The 25,957-nt window shown below is 36.7% G+C and overlaps 2 protein-coding genes across 5 annotated transcripts; one reads left to right on the forward strand and one right to left on the reverse strand.

Moving 5' to 3' along the window:
- Positions 1-1,397: 1,397 nt before the first annotated feature.
- LOC115971589 (UV-B-induced protein At3g17800, chloroplastic) lies at positions 1,398-11,897 on the reverse strand. Its single transcript, XM_031091595.1, has 3 exons — positions 11,670-11,897; positions 10,651-10,925; positions 1,398-2,334 (listed from the first exon to the last, which is right to left on the reverse strand). Exons 1-3 carry the CDS (start codon positions 11,787-11,789, stop codon positions 1,515-1,517), a joined length of 1,215 nt encoding a protein of 404 aa, XP_030947455.1. The 5' UTR covers positions 11,790-11,897; the 3' UTR covers positions 1,398-1,514.
- A 5,538-nt stretch (positions 11,898-17,435) lies between these two features.
- LOC115972046 (coenzyme Q-binding protein COQ10 homolog, mitochondrial) lies at positions 17,436-24,902 on the forward strand. Of its 4 annotated transcripts, none has more exons than XM_031092186.1 (5): positions 17,439-17,814; positions 17,904-18,214; positions 19,128-19,323; positions 22,115-22,246; positions 24,487-24,902. In XM_031092186.1, the coding sequence occupies exons 2-5, from the start codon at positions 17,928-17,930 to the stop codon at positions 24,607-24,609; spliced, it is 738 nt and encodes a 245-aa protein (XP_030948046.1). In that variant the 5' UTR covers positions 17,439-17,814; positions 17,904-17,927; the 3' UTR covers positions 24,610-24,902. The 4 variants fall into 4 exon arrangements, with proteins under 4 accessions (XP_030948048.1, XP_030948046.1, XP_030948047.1 ...); XM_031092187.1 differs by having other exon boundaries at positions 17,440-17,814; positions 17,928-18,214; XM_031092185.1 differs by having other exon boundaries at positions 17,441-17,814; positions 17,924-18,214.
- Positions 24,903-25,957: the final 1,055 nt, after the last annotated feature.

Consider the following 25,957-nt stretch of genomic DNA (forward strand, 5'->3'; position numbering starts at 1 on the left):
GTGAAATTTAAAATTGCATTCAAAGTCATTATTGAATCTGGAATTTCACTCCCGGATTATAACATGGCACACCAAATCTAACATGGACAAATTTGGTATCAGGTATACACAATTCAATTATTCAACAATCAGATTGCATGTTATTTGTCTTTTTAAATACAGGATATCAAATATGTCTAAATTGTTATAGTCTCACTCAAAATTTTGTTTTATTCATTTTTCATCAATAATCTGCCAAATCCCTCAATTAAATATTTAAAAAATAAAAGACCATGGGCCAATACTTTATTTGTGTTGCTACCTTGCTGGCCCAATTGTTACAAGACTACAAAGGTCAAGATAACCAAAGATCATACTAACAATATATACAAAACAATTAAGTCTATAGGTACCGTCTTTTTTCTGTTTGTGATGTGGTAAACCAAACTGAGATGAGTGGTAAAATGCATATGAGAGAGTCTGTGTTCAGTCAAAGAAATTAATGAGAAGTAGTAGGCATCCATGAAACAGAAGATTGTCCCATAAAAAAAGAAAAGAAAAAAAAAAGAAGGTTTACCAACTTTTGGAGTCAGGAAAATATTGGTAAGATGGTATAATTCTTTCTTACCGTACAAGAATTTCGGGAATCAAACTCAAAATCTAAGCCTAACCCCTCCCCAACAAATTGTTTGCCTTTGTCATTGAACTGTCTGAGAAAAAGTAGATAAATACATTGGAGATTGGCCGTAGGCATCTAAAGGAGTGGCACCAATGGTCCCTTCTAACTTTCCCCACGAGCTTCTCTAATTGTACAACAATTAAAGGTCTATTTGAAATCCGTTTATTTTACTGAAACTGAAAACGAAAACTTTTTATTGAAAGTACTGTAGATAAAGATAAAAGTTAGCTAAAATAGTATAGTGACACTCATAAATAATACCAAAAAATACAGTGAGACCCATAAATAGTAGCAAAAATAAATTAAATAGTAAAATATGCTGAATTTTTAATTTTGAGCCAAACGCACACTAAATCTCTTCTTCACGCAACCCTACCTAGGGACACCTAACAAAATTCTTGACACCCAACTAGAGGGTGTACTTTACTGTTAGAAAGATTGAAAGGGGAACATATCCAACAGGTAGGGAGGAAGAAAGAGAAAACAAACCATATGAAACATATTTAGCCCATCTCTAGGTATTAAAGAAGGAAAATTATCTTAAAAGACCGTCTCAGGAAATACATTCACGTCCAGTTTTCAAAAACCAAGTAACTAATGGTACCTGGGAAATAATTGTAATCTCTCTCTCTCTCTCTCCTATTTACTTTTTTCTTGACTTTCTCTAAGCATTTGGGCCAAGAGCTTTAACTTGTTATGTAATTCTCTATATTTCAATATCTAAAATGAACATGGTATGTATCTCTTGGATACAAAATATCAAACTATTTTATATACTGAAAACCCCATTACAACATGTTCAATACAGCACAAACTATACAGCCTCGGTGGGCATTAAATAGATCTAATACTATTTTTAGCTTTTTACAAAATGGTATTTAGATTCAACATAGCTTTCTGCAACCCATAGAAATGATCCAAATGCGACTGCCTCCAAGACTAGCATTGTCAATCCAGTGAAAGTAATTGCAAGTACTTCATCGTTAGAAGTGTCAATTGAACCATCCTCTGCAATCCGAATGTCAGGCCTCCCAAACAGGGCCTGCGTCTGCTTTTCAATCAAAGAAATAGCTTCTTTGGATCTTATAGTAGCATATCTCTGAAGAGTCTCTGCATCCAAGTACATAACATAGGATCTCAGTTGGTATGATTTGCCTTCACCAGTATTCATGAAATTTCCCCCATCACTCTCACCACCATCATCAGTAAACACCCGGATCAATGAGTCAGGATCCCAGAGCTGTTTTGTTGGAACTGGATCATCAAAACTTACCTGGTCTTTACTTAAACCATCAGTAAGGGTATTCACGGTTCTTTCAAGTTGAAACCGTTCATCAACTCTTTTGAGAAAATATCCGTACATTATTGAAGCAGCATACAGCTTTCCAAGTTTGATTTTGCTCATCTGAACAACTGTATCAAGGGGTCCCACAAGTCGCTCTCCAAGTACAAGAGATAAGTGGCTCTGTATCATCTCAAAAGCTTCTGGGGAATGAACAGATTCAAGTTTGTGTTCCTGGTTAGGCCAAGAATCCAGTAGCGCTATAGATTCTGAGGTTTCTGATATCTTAGGGATCATCAGAATGTCCTTGTCCATAAATTTCTGTATAATTAAGCAGTATATTATCTCTTCCAGTGCCTTACGCCTTTCTTTCTCTCTGACTTCAGCAATTCTCCTAAAATACACAATTTTAGTTAAATCAGTTACAACATATTACCAGCGGGTGAACAATTTGGCAGGCAACTGGGGTAAATTATTTACCCCCAACCCCCAAAAAAAAGGATACAATGATGCAAGCCAATACACCTGTAAAAGAAATTGATTATTTTTATAGATCTTTATAGCCTTTTGTGCACTATTGCCAGTGGTTGATGCAAGAATTAACTCTAAAAATGGGGGCTTGTGTTTGGAAAACAAAAGAATAAAACAAAGCAATAGGAACTACAAATAAGCACTGAGAGTTGCTTGAAATCAACACCAAGCAGGAAAACCTAGGAATTAGTACCTAAGTTGCTAGGAATTAGCAACCAATATTGGGAAATTCCAACATAAAATTTTATTCATCAATCATGTCTCCCACAATGTTTTTCCAGAGCACTAAGTAGAGCTTCAAGGGTTACAACAAATAAGAGGAAAGAAACAATGGAATCAAAATAAAATTCAAATGAAACAAAATCAATCAGCGTTAATTCTTGCTCGGCTCTCTACATCATTCTCTTTTGGTTGGAGAAAACTCGATCTTGAGTTTTTAGAGTTTTTAAGGAGAACTTGATACTTGCAACAACTCTTGATGCACTTTTGACAGCACTGAGAACAAAGAATCCTTCTATTCTACCATATAATTGAATTAGTTTGAAATGATAAGCATGTATTTAGATTAGCTTTTTTCTTTTAACTTATTAGCTTATTTACAACTTTTTTAAAGCCTTGTTTTTTCTAGGTACAACTCTACTTATACCCTCTTTCAGCAAATAAGCAAAATGCTATCAAGGTGGAGTCAAGTGTTACAAATGAAATAGCCTTATCTTGAACCATAAGAAACATCATTGTACCAAGCCTTTCAACTTCAGGCACCATGAGAATTGATGAGTAGCAGATGCAACAAACTCATTTTCATTTTTTTACAATATGAGCACCCTAATTCTTTGCAATCTCATTTAACTTCCTCTCTGTCAAGTAGTGACTCTCCAATAGATTGTATTAGATCCACCACACATAGTTCAAGCTGTGTTAATTCTAAAATTGCCGCCACTTGCATTTCTTTTTCAACACTAGGTTATGGTAGTACTTCGTGTTCCTAATCACCAAGATCTCATTGAAGGATTGAAGGATTAGGAAGCTCACAAGTAACACTTGCTTCAAATCTATAATCACCTTATGGAGCACAGAGAAATGAAAAACCTTGAATTCCACCACATCAAAGTCATTTGAAATCACAAAATCGAGTGTGGAATCAGCATAATCTCATCTAGAACCATAAGAAGCGTTGTGGTTTCAACTTCTTCAACTTCACCAAGATGTAGATCTTCAAGCACTATGGAAGGTTGATCAGAAGCACAATCAACAAATTCAACTTTCACATCATGTGCACACTCTAACATAATACTCTCTTGAGAAACCATCTCTTCACCTTGCTGCTCTTCAAAAGGTTCGTTTCCTTGTACACATGTTAGACCAACACTTGTTGGGGCTTGTGCATCTCTATCGACATTAGGCTCTAGTGTTACTTGAATGTTTCTCCACTACCAATATCCCATCATCAATGTTGTCTTCTATGGGGGCAGCAATAATTTCATTGTGATCTGTCATCCTTGGTTTCCCAATTGATTCAGTTTAAGTATTCACTTGCTTCACTTGTTGGGCAAAGTCTAGGACACTTTTCATTAGTTTTTCAAATAATTCCTTTAATTCTTTGAAGTCTTCCTTCAATTCCTTGAAGTTTTGACGAAAGGTAGATTGTCCAAGAGTGCATTGCGGACATGAAAGCATGCAATTAGCTGGCTATTCCATTTCCTCGTACCGTTACTTTGATCTTGAAAATTACCACACTAAGATTGGGGTAGATACTTAGCTCAAAAGTATGGTGACAAATATTCATCACAAAAATTTTCTTTCATATCTTCCCATGCAGTAATGAGAGATTTATACTTTATATAGCGCATATATTCGAGATCCTAATAGAAAATTTGTGCTCCATCTCTTAACTTCAACTTTGCATACCTAACTTTTATGTTATCCGCAAAATTTGCTTGTTTAGAGAATCACTCCATCCCATTAATCTAGTTGACATAATCCCATGAATTATTTTTACAACCAACAAAATAAGGTGTTTTTGATATTACCATTGCTCAATGAACAAGAATCTTGACTGCTTAACGTGATGTTGAAAGTTGAAGAACACTACACAGGTTGGCTTCTACCTTCTAGGTTTAATCAGCTAATCTGACTTCTTTTTTGGAAATAGGGTTAATGGGCTGACCAGGTGGGACTAGGCTTGGCTTTCTCTTCTTCTTTTGCAAATTCAGTTGGGTCAGGTTTTTTTAAAATAAACTAAGTTGGTTTACAAGTTTGGGATTTTTTTTTTTTTGGGACCTTGTTAGGAAATGATGGGTTAAAGTTTTACTCAAAAGAAAAAATAAACTATGTTTGGGTCACACTAGATCAGGTAGTGTGGCCGTGGGGTTGGGGCCTTGGGTGCACTAGCGGAGCCAAAGGGGGGCCAGGGGGGCACCTGCCCCTCCATTGACTCCTAAAATTTTCTAACATTAGTAGTCTAAAGTAATTACTTACTGACATGGAGGAAAAAAAGGACTTCTATTTGATTGAAAGTGACTCTGACACAGGAAATCAAAAGGAAAAAAAGGTTCTCAAACACCAAACCATGTAAGCTTTTCACCAATTTCACTATTCTTATAAGTAGCTTTTGTCTTGTCCTACATGTTGCACCTATTTCACTATTTTTTATTTTTTATCATTATTTACACAATTTTCACTATTTATGATATTTTTCACAACATTTTATCCTTGAAAGATGCTAGAGATACCACAAATTTTACTACTTATGTCTTACAAATTGCATGTCATCATTCACAAAAAAATAATTTCAAACATTTATTCATTATATTTTTTAAGTAACACTAATCACATTTTTACTCCATCAGTTTGTAAATTTTTTAGTAGCTATGAATTGGTTATTTTTGTTTATTTATTTTAATAATATGAAATATATTCATATTTGCTTACAATTGTTTATTTCTTTTGTTATTATTGTTGATTAATATTTTTTAGATTAATTTCACTTTTAATATCGTCTTTTAATTTTGCCCTCTCTAAACTAAAATCCTGGCTCTGCACTGCTTGGGTGGTTGGGATGTTTGTATCAATGGTGGTGATATGGTGGTGCTAGCAAAATTTTTGCGGGGTTTTCTAGTGGTGGTAAGAAGACAACAGTTATTGGGATTTCTGATGGGTTGGTTCAGAGTGGCTTCATGATTGCAGTTCAACAAATTTTTTTTCTAGGTGTGATTTTCTTCTAGTTCTGGATTGACTATAGTGGTGTTTCGTGCTTCAAACAGATCATATTTTGCTCTGATACCAAAAATGATGCAAGACAACCAAAACTATTGAACAATAAAATTAAAAGACGGGAAAATAAAGTGATATGATCTAGGAGTCAACACCTAGGCCTAGCTTGGAGTCAAGCACCAAGCAGGAAAACTACTAGGAGTCAGTACCTAGGGCGGAATTGAAGTCAACACCTAGGGTGGAACTGAAGTCAACACCAGACCAAAGAGACCAAAATGCCATTTTTCATTCATCAAAATATCAATTATCTCCCAAGAGGAGTATAACAGTTTGCTTATAAAGGATTGTTAAACCCTAGTTCTAATTGGCGTAGGAAATCCTAATTGCCTCATTACAAAAATAACATTGCTTCCAAATTAAAATACTAATAGCTAAATAAACTGCTAAGACCTAAAACATAAAAATACAATTGACTTGGAAACATAAATAATACTAAACAAAAATCTTCTTGCATCTCTCGCATTAGTAGTATTGATACTTTTTTCAAAGGTACAAAAAGAGTGAAATTGCTCCAATGTTTTCATCACATCATCCTTTACTATATGCTAGCATGTTTGAAAAAAATACCATTGTAAAACCATTAGGCTAAAGCGCTTTATCGCCACTCATGTCTTTCACGGCTTCCAATACTTCCTCTTCCCCAAAGGGAACCACCAAACCCTCTGCCTTACCCACATCAAGAGCATCAAAATGCATCCCATCTAGCATTGATCCCCACAGGGTAGATTCAAAATAAGGTTTTTCATAAAACTGAACAATACCTGCACATATGGCCTCTTGAGTAGTGGCTATTGTTCCCTCCATAGAAATAGACCCAATCAAATTATTTCTGTGGTGAGAATTTGCCATTTGATGAAAGGATTTAGTGTTTTGATTTCCCTCCCTTACACAACACTCTGGATTTTTGTCTCCAACCAATTTCTTCCATGAGCATAACTTCTCTAGCATCCGATGCCACTATCTCTTGTAAGAGACCTTGCTTGCTGATCCCAACATGCCCAAACACCTCTTTATTCCACAACTTCAAATCTTGTTTCAAAGCCTTTAATTTTTGACACACAACATGACTTGAAGATCCTTGAAAAAAATAGCCCTGCCACCATTGTTTCACTCTCTCCATGAATCCATCAAATTTTAGCCACATGTTCTCAAACTTAAAATAGGATTTACCTTGTAGTAGACTTTGAGCTAAATCGGAAAATGTTCCTCCCAATCTCCAGTGACCAGAAAATGATCTAATCTTGATATGGAAGGAGTTTCCAAAATGTTTGACCATGTAAAATGTCCACCTATCAATGGTAAATCCATTAGGCCATGCTCGGAAATAAAATCATAAAATTCCCACATTACTAGCACCAGTCACTGAGCCTCCTCCTCTCAACCGCTCACTCTGGAATCTGAAAACATTAAAATCACCCCAATGCACCATGGTAACCCCCACCAACTATTGATGACTGTAAGTTCATCCCAGAGTACCTTGCAATCACCATCCTGATTCGGCCCTTAAACTCTTGAGAATATACAATCGAAGTTGTCTGCAACACAACGAAATTGACACGATAAAGAAAAAATTCCTTCACAAAATCTAATCTTTCAAGTTTCAACTACCCGTCGGTCCTAAAAAACCAAAATACCTCCTGAAGCACCTTCTACTTGCACAAAATCCCAATCTACAAATTGATTACCCCATAAACTATAAATTACTGCTCCATTAATGACCCCCATTTTTGTTTCTTGAAGACACCACATCGGCTTTCCACATCCTCAACAAATTTCTAATTTCCAATCTTCTATCCCTATCATTCAATCTCCTCACATTCCATGATAATAGCCTAAGATTCATCAGAACAATTCTTCCCCTCTTGTTATCATAGTTCACTGATGACCTCAAGCTTCATAACTCTCGAAGACCTCTTTGGTTTGACCCATAATTTTTTATGGGTGTTGTCTGTACCCTCCATTTAGCTTCAATGGCCATGAACAAATTAATGGCTTCCTCCTCGAAACCATCAAAAGATAACCCAAAAATCTACTAAAGCCCCTAATTCTCCTCATCATCCAATCAAATGGATTGCGAGAAACACTGACCTCGTCACCTTCCTAGAGCATGTTCAACGGGCTCACATCTAAGGTTGCACTCTCCTCTATAGTCAGAACCATAACCCAGTGTGCCGCATCAATTCACTCTTTAGTGTCGGTGTTGTCATGTATCCCAGCTTGGGTTATGGTCAATCCCATTGGAACTTCTAACATGCATCCCGGCTTGGATCGAAGATGTCTTTTGATCAAACTCTTAATCACACTATCGAGAAAGATGTGAGTAAATATCTTTCATTGCTCCCAGCAAATAAGAATTCAAATCAGAGATGGTGGGGCTAATATTATAAAACATCGATCAGAGAAAAGACACCGACCACAAAGTCAATGCTTCTTGCCCCTTCGTTGTCAGCGTCAAACCAAAGAGACAAACCCCATCAGATATGAGAATGGCTCTACGTTCCGGAATTCGCGAGCATTGTCTTGCTACCACGAGTTTAGGGACAAGGCTCGCTTGACCTGCCTTTGAGCACTCTCCTACTTCATATGTGCTTGGGCCTGATAGAATTGGGCTGAAATAAGGTCCATTTCTTTGGTCATTCGGTGTTGACCCATTGAAAGAGAAGGGATAAATTTTGGGCCCAGACCCATATTTTCACTATTAAGACCATCAATTTTTTTTTTACTAATGGTTACTCGTGGAATCCATTTAAAAATTTTTGTCACCTTTATTGCAATCCCATGAGACCCACCTCTTTCCTCCCTCAACCACCTCCACCCTCAAGCCATTCCTTATCCAATGCAGCCTTTCCTTATCCAACATGAATTCCGAATATAACACTCCTTCCCATTATTTATTTCATTTGAATTTGAACTAAACTGTAACATGAACCTTTTTTCAATTTCTTCCAGAATTCTCTCCAACTTTAACGTTTTCCATAATGCGCCGACCACTGCCATTCCCACCTCCCACAGCTATCTGACTAGGTTTACCACCAATCTTTTCAACTGGCACCATCTTTATGGGCTTTAGATGGCTGGGTTTCACCGCGTCCTCCTCCCCTAACCGCCTCTTCCCCTTGCCACTGACAATAGGTTGCCATGGCTGCTCCATGCCACTAGTCTTCTCTTGCCCTTTCACCACTTCCGCGAAAGACTGAGAGATTTGAATCTCTGAATTGTGCTTATGCTTCTAGGCAATAGCTTTTTCCTAACATAAACCTACCAAAGCATGTTGATTGGGTTCCAGTAACTTTGTTAATTCAATCCCAAAACCCTTCCAACCACTTTTTTCCTTGCCTTTAGGTATGATGATAGACCTCCTTAACCCACCAACCTTGACTTCAGTCTCAACTAGATATTGCCCAAAATAATTTGAGCTCCATTGAAATGTGTAAGCGGTATCACCTTCCTTGAACATAAAGAATTGTTTGAGGTTAACCCCAACAATGGTAAGTTCAATATTATTCATCAACCACTGGGCAACACTGTGCAACTTTCTTGCCCCATTCAAAAATCCATCCATAAAACAGAAAAACTTTCCCCTTCCTCTACCACCAGTTGGAATAATTTAGATTCAATAAAGAAACTATGAATCCCACCCATACCGGATGCCCAAGAAAATTTGTGGACATTTTTGGCTAACTAGAGAAAGAGAGAGAGAGAGAATACCTAGAGGCCACATGAAGACCTACAAGAAGACTAACCAAAAAATGAGACCTACAAAACTAAAGCTAAGGATAAAGAATGAATAAAGTAAGGGTATTCAGGGTGGTGGCTACCATTTAGATTGCAGACACATGTTCTGAACTTCAAAGTGACAATGTTTGTATCTAATATTGAATGCTAAATTCTCCAAGGGTTCTTGAAGAATTATTTCACAAATGTATCAGAACAGCAAAATTAATTCCACCCCAAGAGCAAATAAGCCTATCATCTTGGTATTTTTGAGGCACTAGAAAAGGTTAGATGCTGATTAATAATTCCCAGCACGGCAACCATCCTCTCAAAATGGAAGATAAAAGCTTCAGGATTGATGATTGAAGCTGGGGACACAAGCATGGTAAGAAAAATCCATATTAATGAAATCTCTCAAAAAAATTTCATAGAAGGGACACTACTAAATTCAATACTGACCAAGAGCCAAAGAGAATATGCTACATTCCTAACAATAATAAATTCAAGTTGTTTGAATTCATCCTCAAAGATGCTTTCATACTCTAATATATTGTTTCTTCCCGTATTGTTTACTTCTTCATTTTTACCATTGGTAAGTACACACGCACCCAATGGGCATTAAACCCATGACCTCACCCTCTCCAAAGAACATTGGTTACTTCTGATCAAGTCTTTGACTTTATAGAAATTAGCATCGCATCACACACACACACAAGTTTGATATGCCTCAACCAAGGAACATGTAACCCATTATCCCTAATGCTAATCCATCAATAACTTAAGAGAGCATTGAAATCTCTCCGTGTGTATATATTCCTTTCATAAGTAAAATTCAAATGGAACTCATCACAATATATAATTATGAGGCACCCATAAATTCCATAATGACCTTGACACAAAAAGGCTATACTTCATTCCTAACAAAAATGACCTCAAGTTGTTTTAAGGTACCCTCAAAGATCCTCTCATATTCTAGTTTACTGTTTTTTTCTGGAGTCCACCACCTCTGAATGAAATCATTAATAGTACAAAAGTCAGCATACATCAAGCGAACTGCAAGACATTATCTGTAATGCTATCCCTTTGTTAGGAATCCAAGGGATTCCAAAACTTAACAAATGAATAGTTGTATTAATATGATCAATTACAGAAATACTAATAAATATGAGGGACTAGAGATGAGAATACTTACTTGTGCAGGAGATCTTGAGAGGAAGGAGTTTCTTCTCTTTGGGCATCTCTATGAGTTTGAAGGTTCTCAAGTTGCTGATCAACGGCTGCAGGAAGTAGATGAGGATGGGTTTGCAAAATTTGCGCCAAAAGCTGTCCAACTGAGGATTCAAATTCAAGAGGAGCAAATCGTGACAAATTATCGCTTGAATCCCCCGAGGCTTTAACAGCAAGGCCTTTTGCTCGACATTTGTGCAGTCCAGTTCCTAGCTTGGGAAAGCAAACCGAAGGACAGCTCTAGAAAAGAATGTACTTTTGTTTGAGATACAAAAACAAGCATCCCAATACATGGATCTGTAAAGAGTAATTATACAATACTCTAGAAGTAAAACAATGCCGTACTCCCTCCTCCTCTCGCACGCACGAATAAAATCATGTTCATAGGGAATTTCACATCAAGTTTGGGACTTTCTCGAAAATGAGCCCCTAATGTTATGATTTTTAATAATAGGTTTGACTTAACTCCAATACTTTTTTAACTAGAAGTCTCCTTTTATTTTAAATACACAATGGCAAGTGGTGGTGGGGTTTAATCTCCACCTTTTATTTAGTTAGTGGGTAATTTGGCAGTTTTTCATTAAAACAAAAAGAGATTTCAATTAAAAAACTACTAGAAGTAAGCAAACCCTTTAATAACAAGGATAGCAATTGTGTGGTAAAGTCTAAAATGTATGAATTTGACTAAAACTGGTGAATCTTATCAATAAAAAATAAAAAATAAATAAATAAACTCAACTACATATAAGGATTAAGGAAACTTCCATTTTAAATTCTCATACCCTCTAAAAAAAAATTAAGAGATGGATTTTCATCCTTTTGTTTTCCTTTGGAAACATTGGTTGAGTGACAAAGCATATATGAATTTTCAATTGGCAGGCAATTACATAAGAGTAAGAAGTTTTAAGTATAATAAAAAAAAAAAAGTAAGAGAATATAGAGAAAAAAGAGAGAGCAAAGCATAAATATGTATAGTATACTTACTTTGGAAGAAAATCGAGAAGAAAGGAAGAAGTGGTTGGAATCGGAGAGTGCGTGGGACTTGTGATTGATGGGCGACGGAATTGCGACTAAAACATCGCTCACAGCCCCTGTAACCTGCATTATTATTATCTACGCTCGCTCTAGGGCTTTTTTTTTTTTTCACCACAAAGTCAGACAGACTCTGTTTTCTAATACTCTCTTTTTCTCTTTGCTTTTTCTTTTTGGTTTATTTTATTTTTATAAATACTTTTTGGTGGTTAATAAAACTGTCGGAATTTTACTTTTACTTTCCATGAATTTTTTTTTTTTTTTTTTAATTTTAGCGCCATGCCTAATTTTTAAAATCGGACGGAACTTATCTTTTTTTTCTTTCTTCTCTTTTTTTTATATACTTGTTTTAATTCCCCGTTTTTTCAAGTTCCTATCCCGTGGTCCTGGTCTCCTGTACACGGCAAGGGCCTCTTTTTATAGTGTCTGTCATGACCGGGTTTTACTATTTTAGTCATTAACCACCTTTGTCTGGTCTAGGTGTACTTGCCGACCACCACTGGTCCATCTATGTGCCACTCCCCATCACAGACAAAAGAAAACTATTTTGTTTGTTTATCTGTCGTGACACCCTTCCTTACTATGGTGTAGGTGTCTTCTCTTTCCCTATCACTCATGGCATGCACCTAGTGGTTCCACTCAGCTTTACTTCTTTTGGGTGGTATGTCATCCCAGCAGGACACTTCCCCCAAAAGAGCCCGAGCAGGAACCTTAGAATAGGTTTTTCCTTTCTCCCCACCGCCAAACCATGCCCTCTTACCTCTAACCCATGACCTCACCATGTCCTGTATTGGTTGGGTGCAGGCTGGTGATGTCTGGGCCTTGCGCGTGTCTTTTTTCGATGTATGTCCAAAATCTGCCTGCTGCTCATGCGTTCGCCGTGGTTGGCCTGCACAGTCTGCCATCCATTTTTTAACTATTTTCTGGTTTCCCTTTCTTTTATAGCTTGCCCCACTTAGGGGCTGGGTCTTGCTTGACGGTGGGCTTTGCTTTTCTTCAACCTACCCTTTTTTTTGCTACCATCTCCTGCCATACTACTCTATCATTCCTGCTGCAAAGTTATTTGCCCCAGTCCTGCTGGGCCTCTTTGGGCCTGCCGTTTATTCTTCTCCTAATGGCCCAGTACGACCATTGGTTCTTTTATTACATTACTGGCGGGCTCCTGTGTCCCATTTGTTTTCTCTTGGGTGTCCCTGGCCCATTTGCTTTCCTTGAGCTTCCTTGGCTCTTTTCTTAACTTTGCATTCCCATGGGCTTTTACTGAGTTCTTTGGACTTCCCCGGCCTAATTACATTATCCCTCATCCTTGGGGCTCATGAGCTTGCCATCAATCCCTTACTTTCTTTGCTTTTATTACTTTGGGTCTACCGTGGCTCATTCTCACTTTTCCACATCATAAACTACCCATGGTTTGCTTTTTTTTTTCTCTTTCCGGACTCCTTTAAGCCCATTTGCCTCCTCAAGGCCCATTTGTTTATCTCATTGGCATGTGATCCATTATTCTTGCCGCTTAGGCTTAATGAGTTTTCTATTCATTTACTAACTCTTTTTTGTCCGCGTTGCTGGGCTTCTCCTTTCCACTTGGACTTCCAAAATGGCCATCAATAGATGACATTTTTGTAAATAAGTGCAACCATGTGAGACCCCCATTAGTGACTTGTCACATCCTTGCTCAGTACTGTTGAAAGCTTTTCTCTTCTTTGGCTTTAGCTCCTGTTGCACAAACGAAATTAAAACATAGAGTTTAGTAGTCATAAAGAAATAAATCCAGAAAATAGAGAAGTGGGAAAAATAATAAAACAATTACATGTAAGATTGATGACCCATTCTTTGATTTTGGGGTTCTTTTGGGGCATAGTAAGAAGAGAAAATCAGTCACAACAAAGCCCTTAGAACTGAAAAGGAAAGAAAAAAAATGCAGAAACTGGGACTCCTACGATTAAGTGAGAAGAAAAGAAGCTTGGGGTTTGCTGGAGATGGGTTTTGGGGAGGTAGAGGCAAAAGTGCAGATGATGGGGTTTTTCTAGGGATTTGGTGTGTGTGTGAGATAAGGAAGACAAAAACAATTTATTTTGGGTGAGAGGAGAGAGAAGGTCACATGCGGGAGGGAGCAGTGACTGTTCTGAACTGTGCAGGTTGTGAGCTCCACAAAAAAAGTGATAAAGTTGAGTTATGAGAATGAGAAACTAGGAATGGCAACAAGTCAAGTTCGGGACGAGTTTCTTTATGCCCGAACCTGCCCCGTGGGCCTGCCCTCGTTACCCGAGCCTACCCCGCGGGCCTGCCCTGTTTAATAAACGGGTGTTTTTTAGACCCCCAAACCTGCAGGCCCCGTCCCATCATGCTCGACCCAAAATCACAAACACAAGCACAAAAATTTCAGATTTAAGATTTTCCCTTTCAAAATCACACACATAAACACAAATCCTAACACAAACACAAACACAAAAATTTCAAATTTATGATTTTCCTTTTCAAAATCATAAACACAAATCATAACACAAACACATAAATCACAAAAAGAAAAAAGGGAAGAACAATATCATCGAGAAATAGGAATGGCAACGAACCCAAAAAAAAAAATTGGTGGAGAACTAATCCAAATCATTAAGAATGAGTTACGGTGAGTTGGTGATAGAGGGGGAGTTGGCGTCGATAGCAAGGTGAAGGCGTAGGGAGGAGGAAGAGTGGCAGCGATTGAAAGGGGTGGCAGTGAGGCCGTGAGTGTGGCTATGTGGGTCAGTGAGAGTGACGGCTTGAGGAGTTGAGGGGGGTGGCAGTGAGGCTGTGGTTGTGTGGGTAAGAGTGACTGGAGATTAAGAGAGGGTGGGTGGCGGCTCAGATGAGATTGAGTGAATGAGATAGGATTAGGGTTTTCTGAATAAGTATATATATATATATATTAGGCTTTTTTGGTAATTTTAGTTTAATGGGTCGGGTCCAGGTTTGGGTTCGGGGGCGGGTATCACTAAAACCCAAACCCACTTCGGGTTTTATTTTAAAAACCCAGACCCAACCCTTCTGTTTCGTGGATTGGGTAAAACCCAACCCATTAGGGTTAGGTTGGGTAACAATTGTCAGGCCTATGAAAAACACAGTTTTGAGTTATGAACCAAACAAGAAGTTTTCAGTTTTGGGTTTTTGATAAGATAGAGTTTTGAGATATGAGTGATAAGTTTGAGTGATGAGTTTTGAGTTATGAATTTTGAGTTTTAAGAAAGCCTCAAACCAAACATGCTCTAGCTTCTAAATACAAAGACAAGAATCCCTATCTTTCTACAATGATCCAACACTTAAATAATCTTCATATGACACTGTATGGTGATAAACTTGGCTTTGATTAGGATTGTTGTGCATCACTTCTCTTTACAACAATACGGTGCCCTTCTCAAGTTCGTTCTCACCACTCATCATCAATAGTGATGCTATTCTTCAATTTAGAATCGTTCTAAGAGAGCGTTTGGATTTAGCTGAAAAAAACTGCGTTTGCGTTTTGTTTTTTTTTTTTTTTTTTTTTTTTTTTTTTTTTTTTTCACGCGTTTTGGAGCGTTTTGGGTGTTGCGGCTACTGTTCATGCACTGTTCAATGAACAGTAGCTGCAAACTTTGACTTTTCAAATTTTTTTGGACCAATCACAGCACATCGTGTACTGTTCACGGACCTACAAATTTCACTTTTCAGCAACTTTTTCATTAAAAATGGGTCCCACGATACTATTCACACATTTAAAAATTATTTCGCTACAGTGTTTTTCAGTTTTCAGTTTCAGTTTTCAGTTTTCAGCTGTATCCAAACGGACCCTAATTTTATTTTTTTTACTACTTTGATTGTCGCTTTGATATGATAATAATAAATTATATAATTGGGATCACATTGGTGGAAATAAGAAAATAAAGCAACTAGATTAGGGGTTAATGATGTGAGAGTGAGGGTGAGGGTGGGGGTGAGGGTGAGAGAAAGAAGGACTCTGACAAGAGAGAGTGAGAGTTAGGGATTTAATTTTTGCCCAATCTAACTCACGTGAGAAGAAGTTTGTTCTTAATTTTTCTTAGTATGACGTGGTCTTTATTTATTTATTTTAAGTATGATGTAGCTATACTGTTGGCAGTTGATATGATAGAATAAACATTTTTTTATTAGATAGTTAGACAAGTCAAATATTTCCATCAAAACATAATGACAGAGATTAAATTAACACCACATTCAAAAGTTAGGGACCAAATTGACATAATTGAAAGGTTAGGAACCAAATTGAGATATGGTGTAAGTATATGGACCAATTTTTAGTTTATCCTTATTCTTACTTAGACTTGGCTCATTTATTAAACAATTCTAAAATGAAGGCTCGAGCTTGAATCATTTATAAACAAATAAACATAAACGAACTTTTTTAACTAGTCAAGCCCGACCTATTTATGAACAGTTCATTTATTATCCTATCACAAAATTAAGTGTCGGCCTATAATAATGAAATGGGCGAGTTGGTTTTGGCAAATTAAATTTTCAGCATAGAATAGAAAAGAAAATAAGTATAGTACAAGATGGGCATATACCAAGCAGAGCAGGTTGAGAAACTCACCTTCATTGCAAAAAATGTGTTTGGTATCTGTAGGGACACAATTTTCTGCCCAGGCCCAAAATGTATGAGATACTGGCCCAGTAAACCTAGTACAATAAATTTGTAGAGAGTGGGTAGAAGAACTAGACTTTAGTGAATGAGATAACAATTATAATGAGTTTCCAAGACAATCAAACAGAAACAAACCAAGTTTGTACAAGAAAGTTTGTCCTCGGCACAATCTGAGGAGCTATGTTCTAGTATATACTGGATGATAATGGTTACAGGAGTTGTTGAGATTGCTACAGTGCTTTCTCTTCCCCTTTTTCTCCCCAGATCTCTGGGGTCTCTACCCTTATTTATATCACATATCTTCCTTCATCTTCACCCTACACGTGGATAGTTGATGGTTTATACTGATATTTGTCCCATCAGCCCCTTCTAGAAGTCTTCTGGGGTGGTTGTAAGGCTGCAATAATACTGTGTAGAGGTCACTTCTTTATTAATGTGATCAAAGAGTTAGCTGGGGTGCATTTAATGCGGTGATAGCAGTTTTTCCCAATATATTTTAGGATTCTTCTTTGTCTTTTGTTCCTGCAATGCTTATCCATATTTCCAGAACTTCATGGATCGCACCTCTAGATGGCAGGCATCCTTTACGAACCTCGGCCTTGGCTAGTCGAGGACAAATTCATCCTCGGCACAAACTCCTAGGCCATTATGTTCAATATTGTATTCTTTATCCACTAGTATGAGTTTCTTTGGCTATACTTACCCATCCTCGGACGGCCCCTTATCCTCAGCTTGGACCTTATGCCCAAAACTCAATTATATGATCTGGGCCCATAACCCCATAGTATCATTTTTCAAATAACATATTTTAAACTATGAAAAAATATAATTATATATTTGATATGTATATGTTATTTTTTTTAAGCGATGAAAAGAACACTATTTTCTTTTAGGAGAGAGAAACAAAGAAAAAGAAGAAGAGAGAAGGACAAAGTGATATGTGCTCGTGGAAGAAAAAGAAAGAAAAAACGAGTTTGATTTTGAGAATGGGCCCCGCAAATTTTAATTTATTAAAAAAAAAAAAAACTGGCATAAATGAGTTTTCAAAACTGATACAAATGAGCTTGCGTAACAAAAAAGTGTTTTGCATATCAAACCGTTTTGCTTCCGTGCTATTCTTTCTTCTTCTCAACAATTCCATTCCGGAGATTTGGGACTTTCCCTCGAGTTTTGTTGGTTTTTGGGCCTTTTACTTTTGTTATCAGCCATCAAACGGTGCGTTTAGGTAATTGTCAATTACGAAACTGCCCAGCTAATCCTGCACTGGCACTATAAAATTGTATGGACGAAAAAATAAAATCATAAACAAAACCACAAACGCGAAAGCACCGTTGCAACTGCGTCACAGCACAGCACACATGACACAACAGCCCCTAAATACAATTCTCTAATTTGAACTCTTTCTTAAGGTGAAACACAGATTCGAAAGGTCTCCTCTCTGATTTGCCTAAATTATCAGAATTTCAGGTTCGATTTCCAAATTTGAAATTATTATTTTTTTTTTACCGTAGATCTCAAAATCACAATAATAATAATAATAATAATAATAATAATAGTAATAATAATATCCCTATAGATAGATGTGGAGGTCGAAATCGAAGGCGGTGTTGATATTGGGACAAAAGGGTTTGAGCGGCAGTACTCGGGTGTTGCAGCACAACAAACCTTATGCTCGCATCATCCACACCTCCTCCCTACCTAATTCCAACGACTTTTTGACGCGATGGCGGTGGCAGCAGCAGCAGCAGCAACAGCAACTGCGTTTGTTTAACGAAAGTAGCACTCAAAGAAGACGCTTTCTCGGTTGCGGAGATGGTGAGGAAGGCGGTGTTCTCTCCAAAGTGTATGAGGAGAAGCTTGTGTTGGGGTATGTCTTTTCATTCTTTTGTTTTATCCCTACTACTATTTCCTGTATTTTTTAAAGTTAATTGCCAATATTGTTAATTAAAAAAAAAAAATTATGAAGGCAATTTATGGGTTCACATTTGAGGAGAGAGGGATTGTTAGAATAATTATGGTTAAGTGATTAAATTTACAATTTTCTAAGCTCTGCGAGGAGGGACGGTGAACGGAATGAAATAGAAAGGAAGGAATGAAAAGAATAATTTTAGAATATTTTGTCCCTTTTCTTGCCTTGTTTGAGGGTTTAAATGAGGAATGGAAAATCCATTCTCTTGTTCGGGAGTTTAAATGGGAGAAAATTAAATGGGTATAAGGGAACACTTATTTTTCTTTATTCCTTTAAAATTTCAAATTTTCATTCCCCTGAAATTGGGAGGGAATGAAATTAGATTTAATGAATTTTTTGCTAAAATTCCCAAAATACTACTATATATTCAACTCTTTATTTTAAAATAGAGGTCTAATAGTAATATTTTCATAAAATGATTCTATTTATTTCCTTTAGTTCAATACATTTCATTCCATTCCATTCCCTTATGAACTCCCAAACGAAGTGTAATAGCTCAAGTTTTTGGGATAACTGGTTACTTATCATAAGCATAGTTTCAGGACATGTCAACTCTTGATCTCAAGCTAGACAAGGTTAATGAAGTTCTTTCATTACTGGTTCTGATTTCTAAAGCTTCCCTCCTAAGTTATAGACTTGAGCTGCGCATTTCAGGAGTGGCTTATGGGCTGAGTTTTCATTTCATGCATGGAGAAACAAATTTTTGAATGTCCTGTCTTCTTGTGGCTACATCAAATCATTATTTAGATTCAGACCTTTTTTGGTTTTCTAATTGATAGAGACTTCAGCTGACAGATCTTTTGTTCGCTAGGTATTCTCCAGAGCAGTTGTTTGATGTAGTTGCAGCTGTTGACTTGTATCATGGTTTTGTCCCCTGGTGTCAGCGGTCTGAGGTAATTAAACATAATCCGGATGGATCTTTTGATGCCGAGCTGGAGATTGGTTTCAAATTTCTTGTTGAAAGTTACATTTCTCATGTTGAATTGAACAAGCCAAAGTATATAAAGGTAACAAATTTCCTTTTAGTTTTTGGGTGTTTATTCTTTTTTAAAATAATTTTCTTTGCCTTTTTTTTTTATTCTTTTTTTTTTTTTTTTTTTTATGGATTTTAAATAATATAGTAATCAGCTTATAGATTTTTTTTTTTTTTTTTTTTTTTTTTTTTTTTTTTTTTTTTTTTTTTTTTTTTTTTTTTTTTTTTTTTTTTTTTTTTTTATGGATTTTAAATAATATAGTAATCAGCTTATAGATTTTGTATGATCTGAAAGTTTGCAAGAAAGAATATGAGAACTATTTACTTTTCTACTACTACATAATATGCATGAGGATGATTGGAGCAACCTGCCAAAGGGATATAGAAACTATTTTGAATTAGTGTAAGCATTAATCTTAGGTTGACTTGAAGATCCAAGAGCCTTGAAGCTCAACTGGTTGGCACTTCTTGGTGTTTCTAATGGAGACATCCAAGGTTCAAATCTCCCCTCCCCTGTTGTAACTATCAAATTATCAAAAAATCTTAGGTTGACTTGAAGAGATTCCCAAAACCGATAAGCTACACAAAAAACTCATTATCTCCCATTGTAATTAACCGAGGAAATCAAATTCCTTAATTCTTTTCTGCCTTTGTTCTTATCTTTTACTGATTTGCTACTACCAGGGGCTTCCCTATTCAACAAATTAGCTGCTGCCGTTTCTGTTTCCAGCCTTTGTAAGAAAGAAATGCAACTTCTCATATCAATTCAAGGGAAGCCCAACCAGTTTACTGAATCCATGAATTCTATATTTCACTCATCTTAAAATATCTATAGTATCATCAATACACAATAGCTGGTTGTTATTATACAGCGCCACTGACAGTACCCAATCCATATTCCAGCCATAAGGAACAATCATCATCAATGGGCAAATGAAGGAGTTATCACCCACTGAACCCAAAACTAGACTCTCATAACCACCCTCACCTGACTTCAATAACCCAACCTAGTTTTCACCCAGACGCACCAAATCCCCACAAGCCAAAACAGACCCCACACCATTCAAAGCGTCCTCTACTGATAGTGATAGAAAACTGGATCTCCCAAAGAAGCCCCCTCCTTCAATTCTGAAACACTTTGAGGCCGCTGCACCAACCCAAAGACCCTATCATCAGAATAACCCGCCTCACTGGTCATCAGTATCAACATATCCACAATATGTCTCAAAAACCCACTCACACAACTTGACGAAGAGAATCGACCCTAAAAATTTCCAGCAGGATGGCTATCGACACAAAAAAAGCCACTGAAGAACACCCATCATTGTCCGACACAAGCCCAAAAATCCTGCTCCCATCCAAGACTAATAAGCAATCCGAAAGAGAAGAAGGATCAGAAACAGCTGGTACCTTTTTTTCCACTTGAGTTATCTCCAAAATGACCCAATACTTGAACTTGTGCTGCATTTTGTTTTGCAACCCACGCGTGTGTATCAGCCCTTAGAGGAATGTATCCCGTTGATACCTGCCTCTTTCCCCCTTCAGTTACCTCCACAATTAATCCTCTCCTTAACCAACGCGAATTCCTTATTTCTCTCTCCTTCCCACTGTCATGTGAATTTGAAAATTGTAATGGCAATCTTTTATTTATAACACCCAATATTTTCGCCTCCTCATTAACAATTGCCATATTTGACTGGATTCTTCCATCCCCACCACCCACGACGGCTGGGAGTGGTTTGTCACCCAGGTGTTCCTTCAGATGCTGTTTCATTAGTTTGGGATTGACGTTGAATCTTCAAATCAGAGGGCAAAACCATTTTTTCTCTCTACCTTCTGTTTTCCCTTGCCATTGGCAAGAGCCTGCCGTGCATGCACCACATTTTCTTGTTTCTTTTCCGCTCTAATCACTTCCTTGAAAGACCGATCCAACTGCACCACTGAATGCCTCTTAGGATGCTGTACCGAGGTTTTTCCATGACCTGAAACCACCAAAGCTTGCTTGGAAGGTTCCAAAAGTTTTCTTAATTCCTGTTTTGTTTGATCATTGTAATTTGGTTTCTTGAGGTGTTTGCCTTTCTAGTACATTTCCTATGTACGGGGCTGTGTTCTTCTTTAATATATATTTTCCTTTACTTATAAAAAAAAAAGAAAAGTTTTCTTAATTCTAGCTCAAACACCCTCCAGCCACTCTTTAATTTTCCTTCAGGTATGATAATAACCTTCCTGCATCCACTGACTCTATGCTCAGTCACTGCCAAATATTTGTTATAGACATTTGAGCACTGCTGAAAGGTATAAGCTATATTGCATCAATGACAATAATCTCAATTTTAGCCATCAACCACTGTGGCGCTTTCTTGCCCATAAACACAGATCTCATGAAATGTTTGCCATGTTTGAAAATTCGTGAAACAAAAAAACTTCCCCCCTCCTCTAATGCCAATTGGATTAAATTGGATTCAATAAATAAACTTTGAATTCCCCCCATACCGATTTCCTTAGCAGTCACCAAAGCAATTTCTGGCTAATTTGAGGTAGCTAGGCCTCCGCTACACTAACCCACCCTTTTTTCTCTTCCTTCTAATAGGTAGTTGTAGTTGTAGATTTCCATGTCTCTGAGGCTTTTAAGTAGTTTATTGGAGTGTTAAATACAGAAGGGTTGGTTCTCTTCTCCATATTTGCATTTGTTTAATTGGTTGCTTACCAGGATTTAGTTCTTAATATCCTTGGTTATGAAAACTGGCCTTGAATCATTTGATTATTCTACAGTTGCTTTTCTGGTGGTTTCCATTATGAATTATTTTATATTCTATGTTGTACAGACTACTGTAACGGATAGCAATTTGTTTGACCACTTGATAAACATATGGGAGTTCAATCCAGGACCAGTTCCAGGAACTTGCAACCTGTATTTTTTGGTGGATTTTAAGTTCCAATCACCACTTTACCGACAGGTGAGTTTCCTTTGGTTCATTCTTGAATATCGCATCTTCCAAACTTTGTCAACTTTTTATTTTTTTAATTGGTAAGTCACACACACCCGATGGGTATTGAACTCATGACCTCATCGTCCACCTAGCACTTATAAGGGAGGAGATGCAAGCTGAGCTAGAGCTCATTGGCAACTCCCCCTTTTTTTTTTTGAGAAAAGCTCATTGGCAACTTTGTCAACTTAAATATTATGCTTATTTGGATATTGACTTCATTAGGAAAGATAAGAACGTTGAGGTGATAATCGTAGCTAACCACCTTTTTTTGTTCTCTTTTTTGTTTTTTATTTTTATGTATGTCAGTGAAGGATGTTAAACACCAACCACCTAAAGCCCTACTACTGACACTTTCGTTACAATTTGCTCAAACTAACATGCCCCTTACCATTACCTCTGCTGTCAACCTGCAGCATGGGTAGCATCTATGACTAAAAGTTTCCATTCTTTTTTTCAAAATATGAAGCTCCTATTCTTAATTAGCAGAGAGTGCGGTAAAAAAAGAAGAGAGCATTTTGCCTGCTTTTTAGCAAGAACTGCACGGAATCTAAACTGCTTTGTGGTTTCCATGTACAAGCTTGGAGATATACTAGAAGGTCTTGACAAGCTTGACAACAAAAGTGATGAAAGTTTGCATTCATGCATAAACTTTCCAGACGAGAAAACAATTGGGGGGAGGGGAGCAGCAAGTGGGTATTTTAGGAAATTTATTTTATAAGGTTATTGCATGGGTTGAGGAATAGCTATTACAAGTTTTTTAATAAGGGCTAGTTATTCTTCATTTTAAAGAATAGCTATTCATAATGAAAAGCTATTCCCTGTAGTAAAAGGATAACCAAACAACCAAATAGTTACTCCTTAGGAATAGCTATTCCATTACATCATCTATTAATGTACCAAACATGCCCTTAAGTTGTATCCCCTCTGTTAAATTCAAGTTGCTTATTCCAATTAGTTTCCTTTTTAACTATCACCTATATGCGTAGATACTTATCCCCCTTCATATCTGTAGTGGAGCCAAAAAAAAATTATGTAAAGGTTTCTTAATGACCTTGTAGCACAGCAAGGGTTATGGTCATTTAAAAAGTTTTCCCTTCTTGGTTGTTAGGCATTGAATGTTCCACTTGATCTGGTGTACTCTAATTGTCTTAGCTCTCTTCTTTCTTATCTGCAACAAAGACTATGAAATTGTTGCTCTTTGGAAGGTTGACAATTTTAGCTCCTTATTTCTTACTTTGAACCTTTCGTAAGTAAGACATATCTTCATTGGTCTGATACTCTAATTCTGCTAGTTCTTCTTTAGCCTTTTTATTTTTGTCGTTCAAACCTTTTTGGATAAATTTGCATTTAACTTTATAGCTGTGAAATAGAAATACATGTGACAAATTAATTAAACTGCATTATCTGTTGGACCTAATAACATTACCTGTGTGGGCTGTGTCGTTGCCATTAGCTTCAACAAATTATGCAACTCAGTGAGTTATTTGCAAGAGAGAGTCTTGTGTGTGTACTCTTATGAGCTTGTGTGCAGACTCTAGCTGGCATTTACAATTTTGATTAGCAATTTATGCAATTTACATTCTGAACCAGGCATAGCTTATTGGAATTATGTGATGAGAGAGAGAGAGAGAGAGAATTGGCAGTGATAGTCTGATAACTGTAGTTCTTGATTACATTTTAATTGTTTATCTCAGCTAAATTAACAATTGGAAAACAGTAAGTCTAGAGACAAATTTTTTATAAAATTGCTTATGTGGTGGTTGTGATTGGGTTATGATAAAAATGGTGTCAAACGTCAATGGTGGAACCAGGTGAAAGTGATGTTACTCTAATCCCAACAAACCATGTCAATAGTTGTGAAAAATATTGTGTCCGTAGCATTCTCATTGGAAAATTGTCAATGAGCTCTAAGGTGGCATCTCCTTTTCTCATGAGTTCAAGATCTACTAGATGTACATATAACTACCAATCAAATGTATAATTGGAAAATTGTTACTCTTTGTCTTATCTTGGGCCTTGTCTACATGTCTGCAATTTGGGGCTATTAATCATCTCATTACAGTTGTAAATTGAGGGTTCAGAACGGTTATATATCTATTAATTTTGGGAACATTTCAGCCCTAAGGTCTGGACTTTAGGACTTATATATTATGATGAGGACCAAGTAGAAGCATTCTAATTATTGACAATGATCTTCTTGTTGTCAGGTTGCATCCGTGTTCTTCAAGGAGGTGGTCTCAAGACTGGTAGGTTCATTTAACGAACGCTGCCGTTTGATATATGGACCGGGGGTCAGAGTCCATGAAAATTCATATGGTCAAAGGGTATGAGAGGTCGTTTTGCATTTAACTGGGTGCTGTGCCGTATGAACCTTTAGAACACACTGGAGAGATTACATTACTATCTCACTAGCCTCTGGGTGGTTTTTATTTTATTTTATTTTATTTTATTTATTTAAATTTTGTTTGCTGCCTGGTGGCCGATTGATCTCTTGGTCATTGTAATTCAATTAAAGCCTTAGAAGCAATCCTATCAAAAAAAGAAAAAAAAGAAGCATTAGAAGCACTTTTTCTCCTTGTTATCTCAAGTTTAATAACATTTAAATATTTAATTACTTTCAATATGTGCCTTTTGTTTTTGCATTCACATTATGCGTGCTTAATTATAAGGTCCATGTTTCAGTGGAATCTCTTAATTGGTGTGTGTTTCTCTCTGATTTGCAAGCATGCTCTAGAAGATTAACTAAAAAATGAAATCAGTCTATTCTTGAGTGGGTTCCATTTGCTCCCATCATTGCTATTACAACCTAGTATAGATTAACTACACAAAAAAAATAAAAAATAAAAAATAAAAAAATTGAGATCTATTTTCTACAAATTTTGTTCATTTTCTAATCAACTAAATACTACACGTGTGCTCATGGAACTCACAGATTTATGTGAGAATGTGTAGTACTTTGGATGTACAAAATTCAAAATTCAAAAAAAAAATTCTTTCGAGTATGGAAAAATGTAGACTAAAATGGAAACATGACGTGCAAAAAGTAACTATAACAAGAGGTTCACCAACATTTTTGCACTTCCTTTCTAATGTAGTCATTTACAATCAACATCTCTTTTCCCTCTATACCATAATAAAAAAGAGTTCCAAAAAAAAAAAAAAATCATACAACTAAAGAACCTTTTTCCTCTACTATGATGATATAAAGAAGAGCTCAAAAAAAATAATAACTCACAAAACTGAAGAACACAGGAGAGTTGAGAGAGTTAGGGCCCGTTTGGTAGAGAAATTTGAGTAATGTTGTTTGTAGTTTTTTGAAATATATGTGTGTGAAAAAGTGTGTAATGTTGTTTAAAAACTGAAAATGAGTTGCTTAACAACTCTATCAAACAAGGCCTTAAACTTCGAGAAAAAGAAAAAAAAGAAAAAAAAAAGGGTTTTCCCCATCCTCCCCCATTTACATTCAAATCGACCTCATCATCATCTTTAATAAATAAACCTAAATATTCTAAAAAAAGTATTTCTTGAACTTGTGCAACATTACTTTTTCTCCCATAGTCATTCATGGGGCCAACTTTAACTTCTCTAGTTTAAGCTTCATGCTAACCCTATCTACAAGTAAAATTTAGGGTAAATTCCATTTATACCTCTTGAGGTTTGTGCTAATGTCAACCAGAT

The sequence above is a fragment of the Quercus lobata genome, chromosome 12 (genome assembly GCF_001633185.2).
Source record: "Quercus lobata isolate SW786 chromosome 12, ValleyOak3.0 Primary Assembly, whole genome shotgun sequence".
Lineage (NCBI taxonomy): Eukaryota > Viridiplantae > Streptophyta > Magnoliopsida > Fagales > Fagaceae > Quercus > Quercus lobata.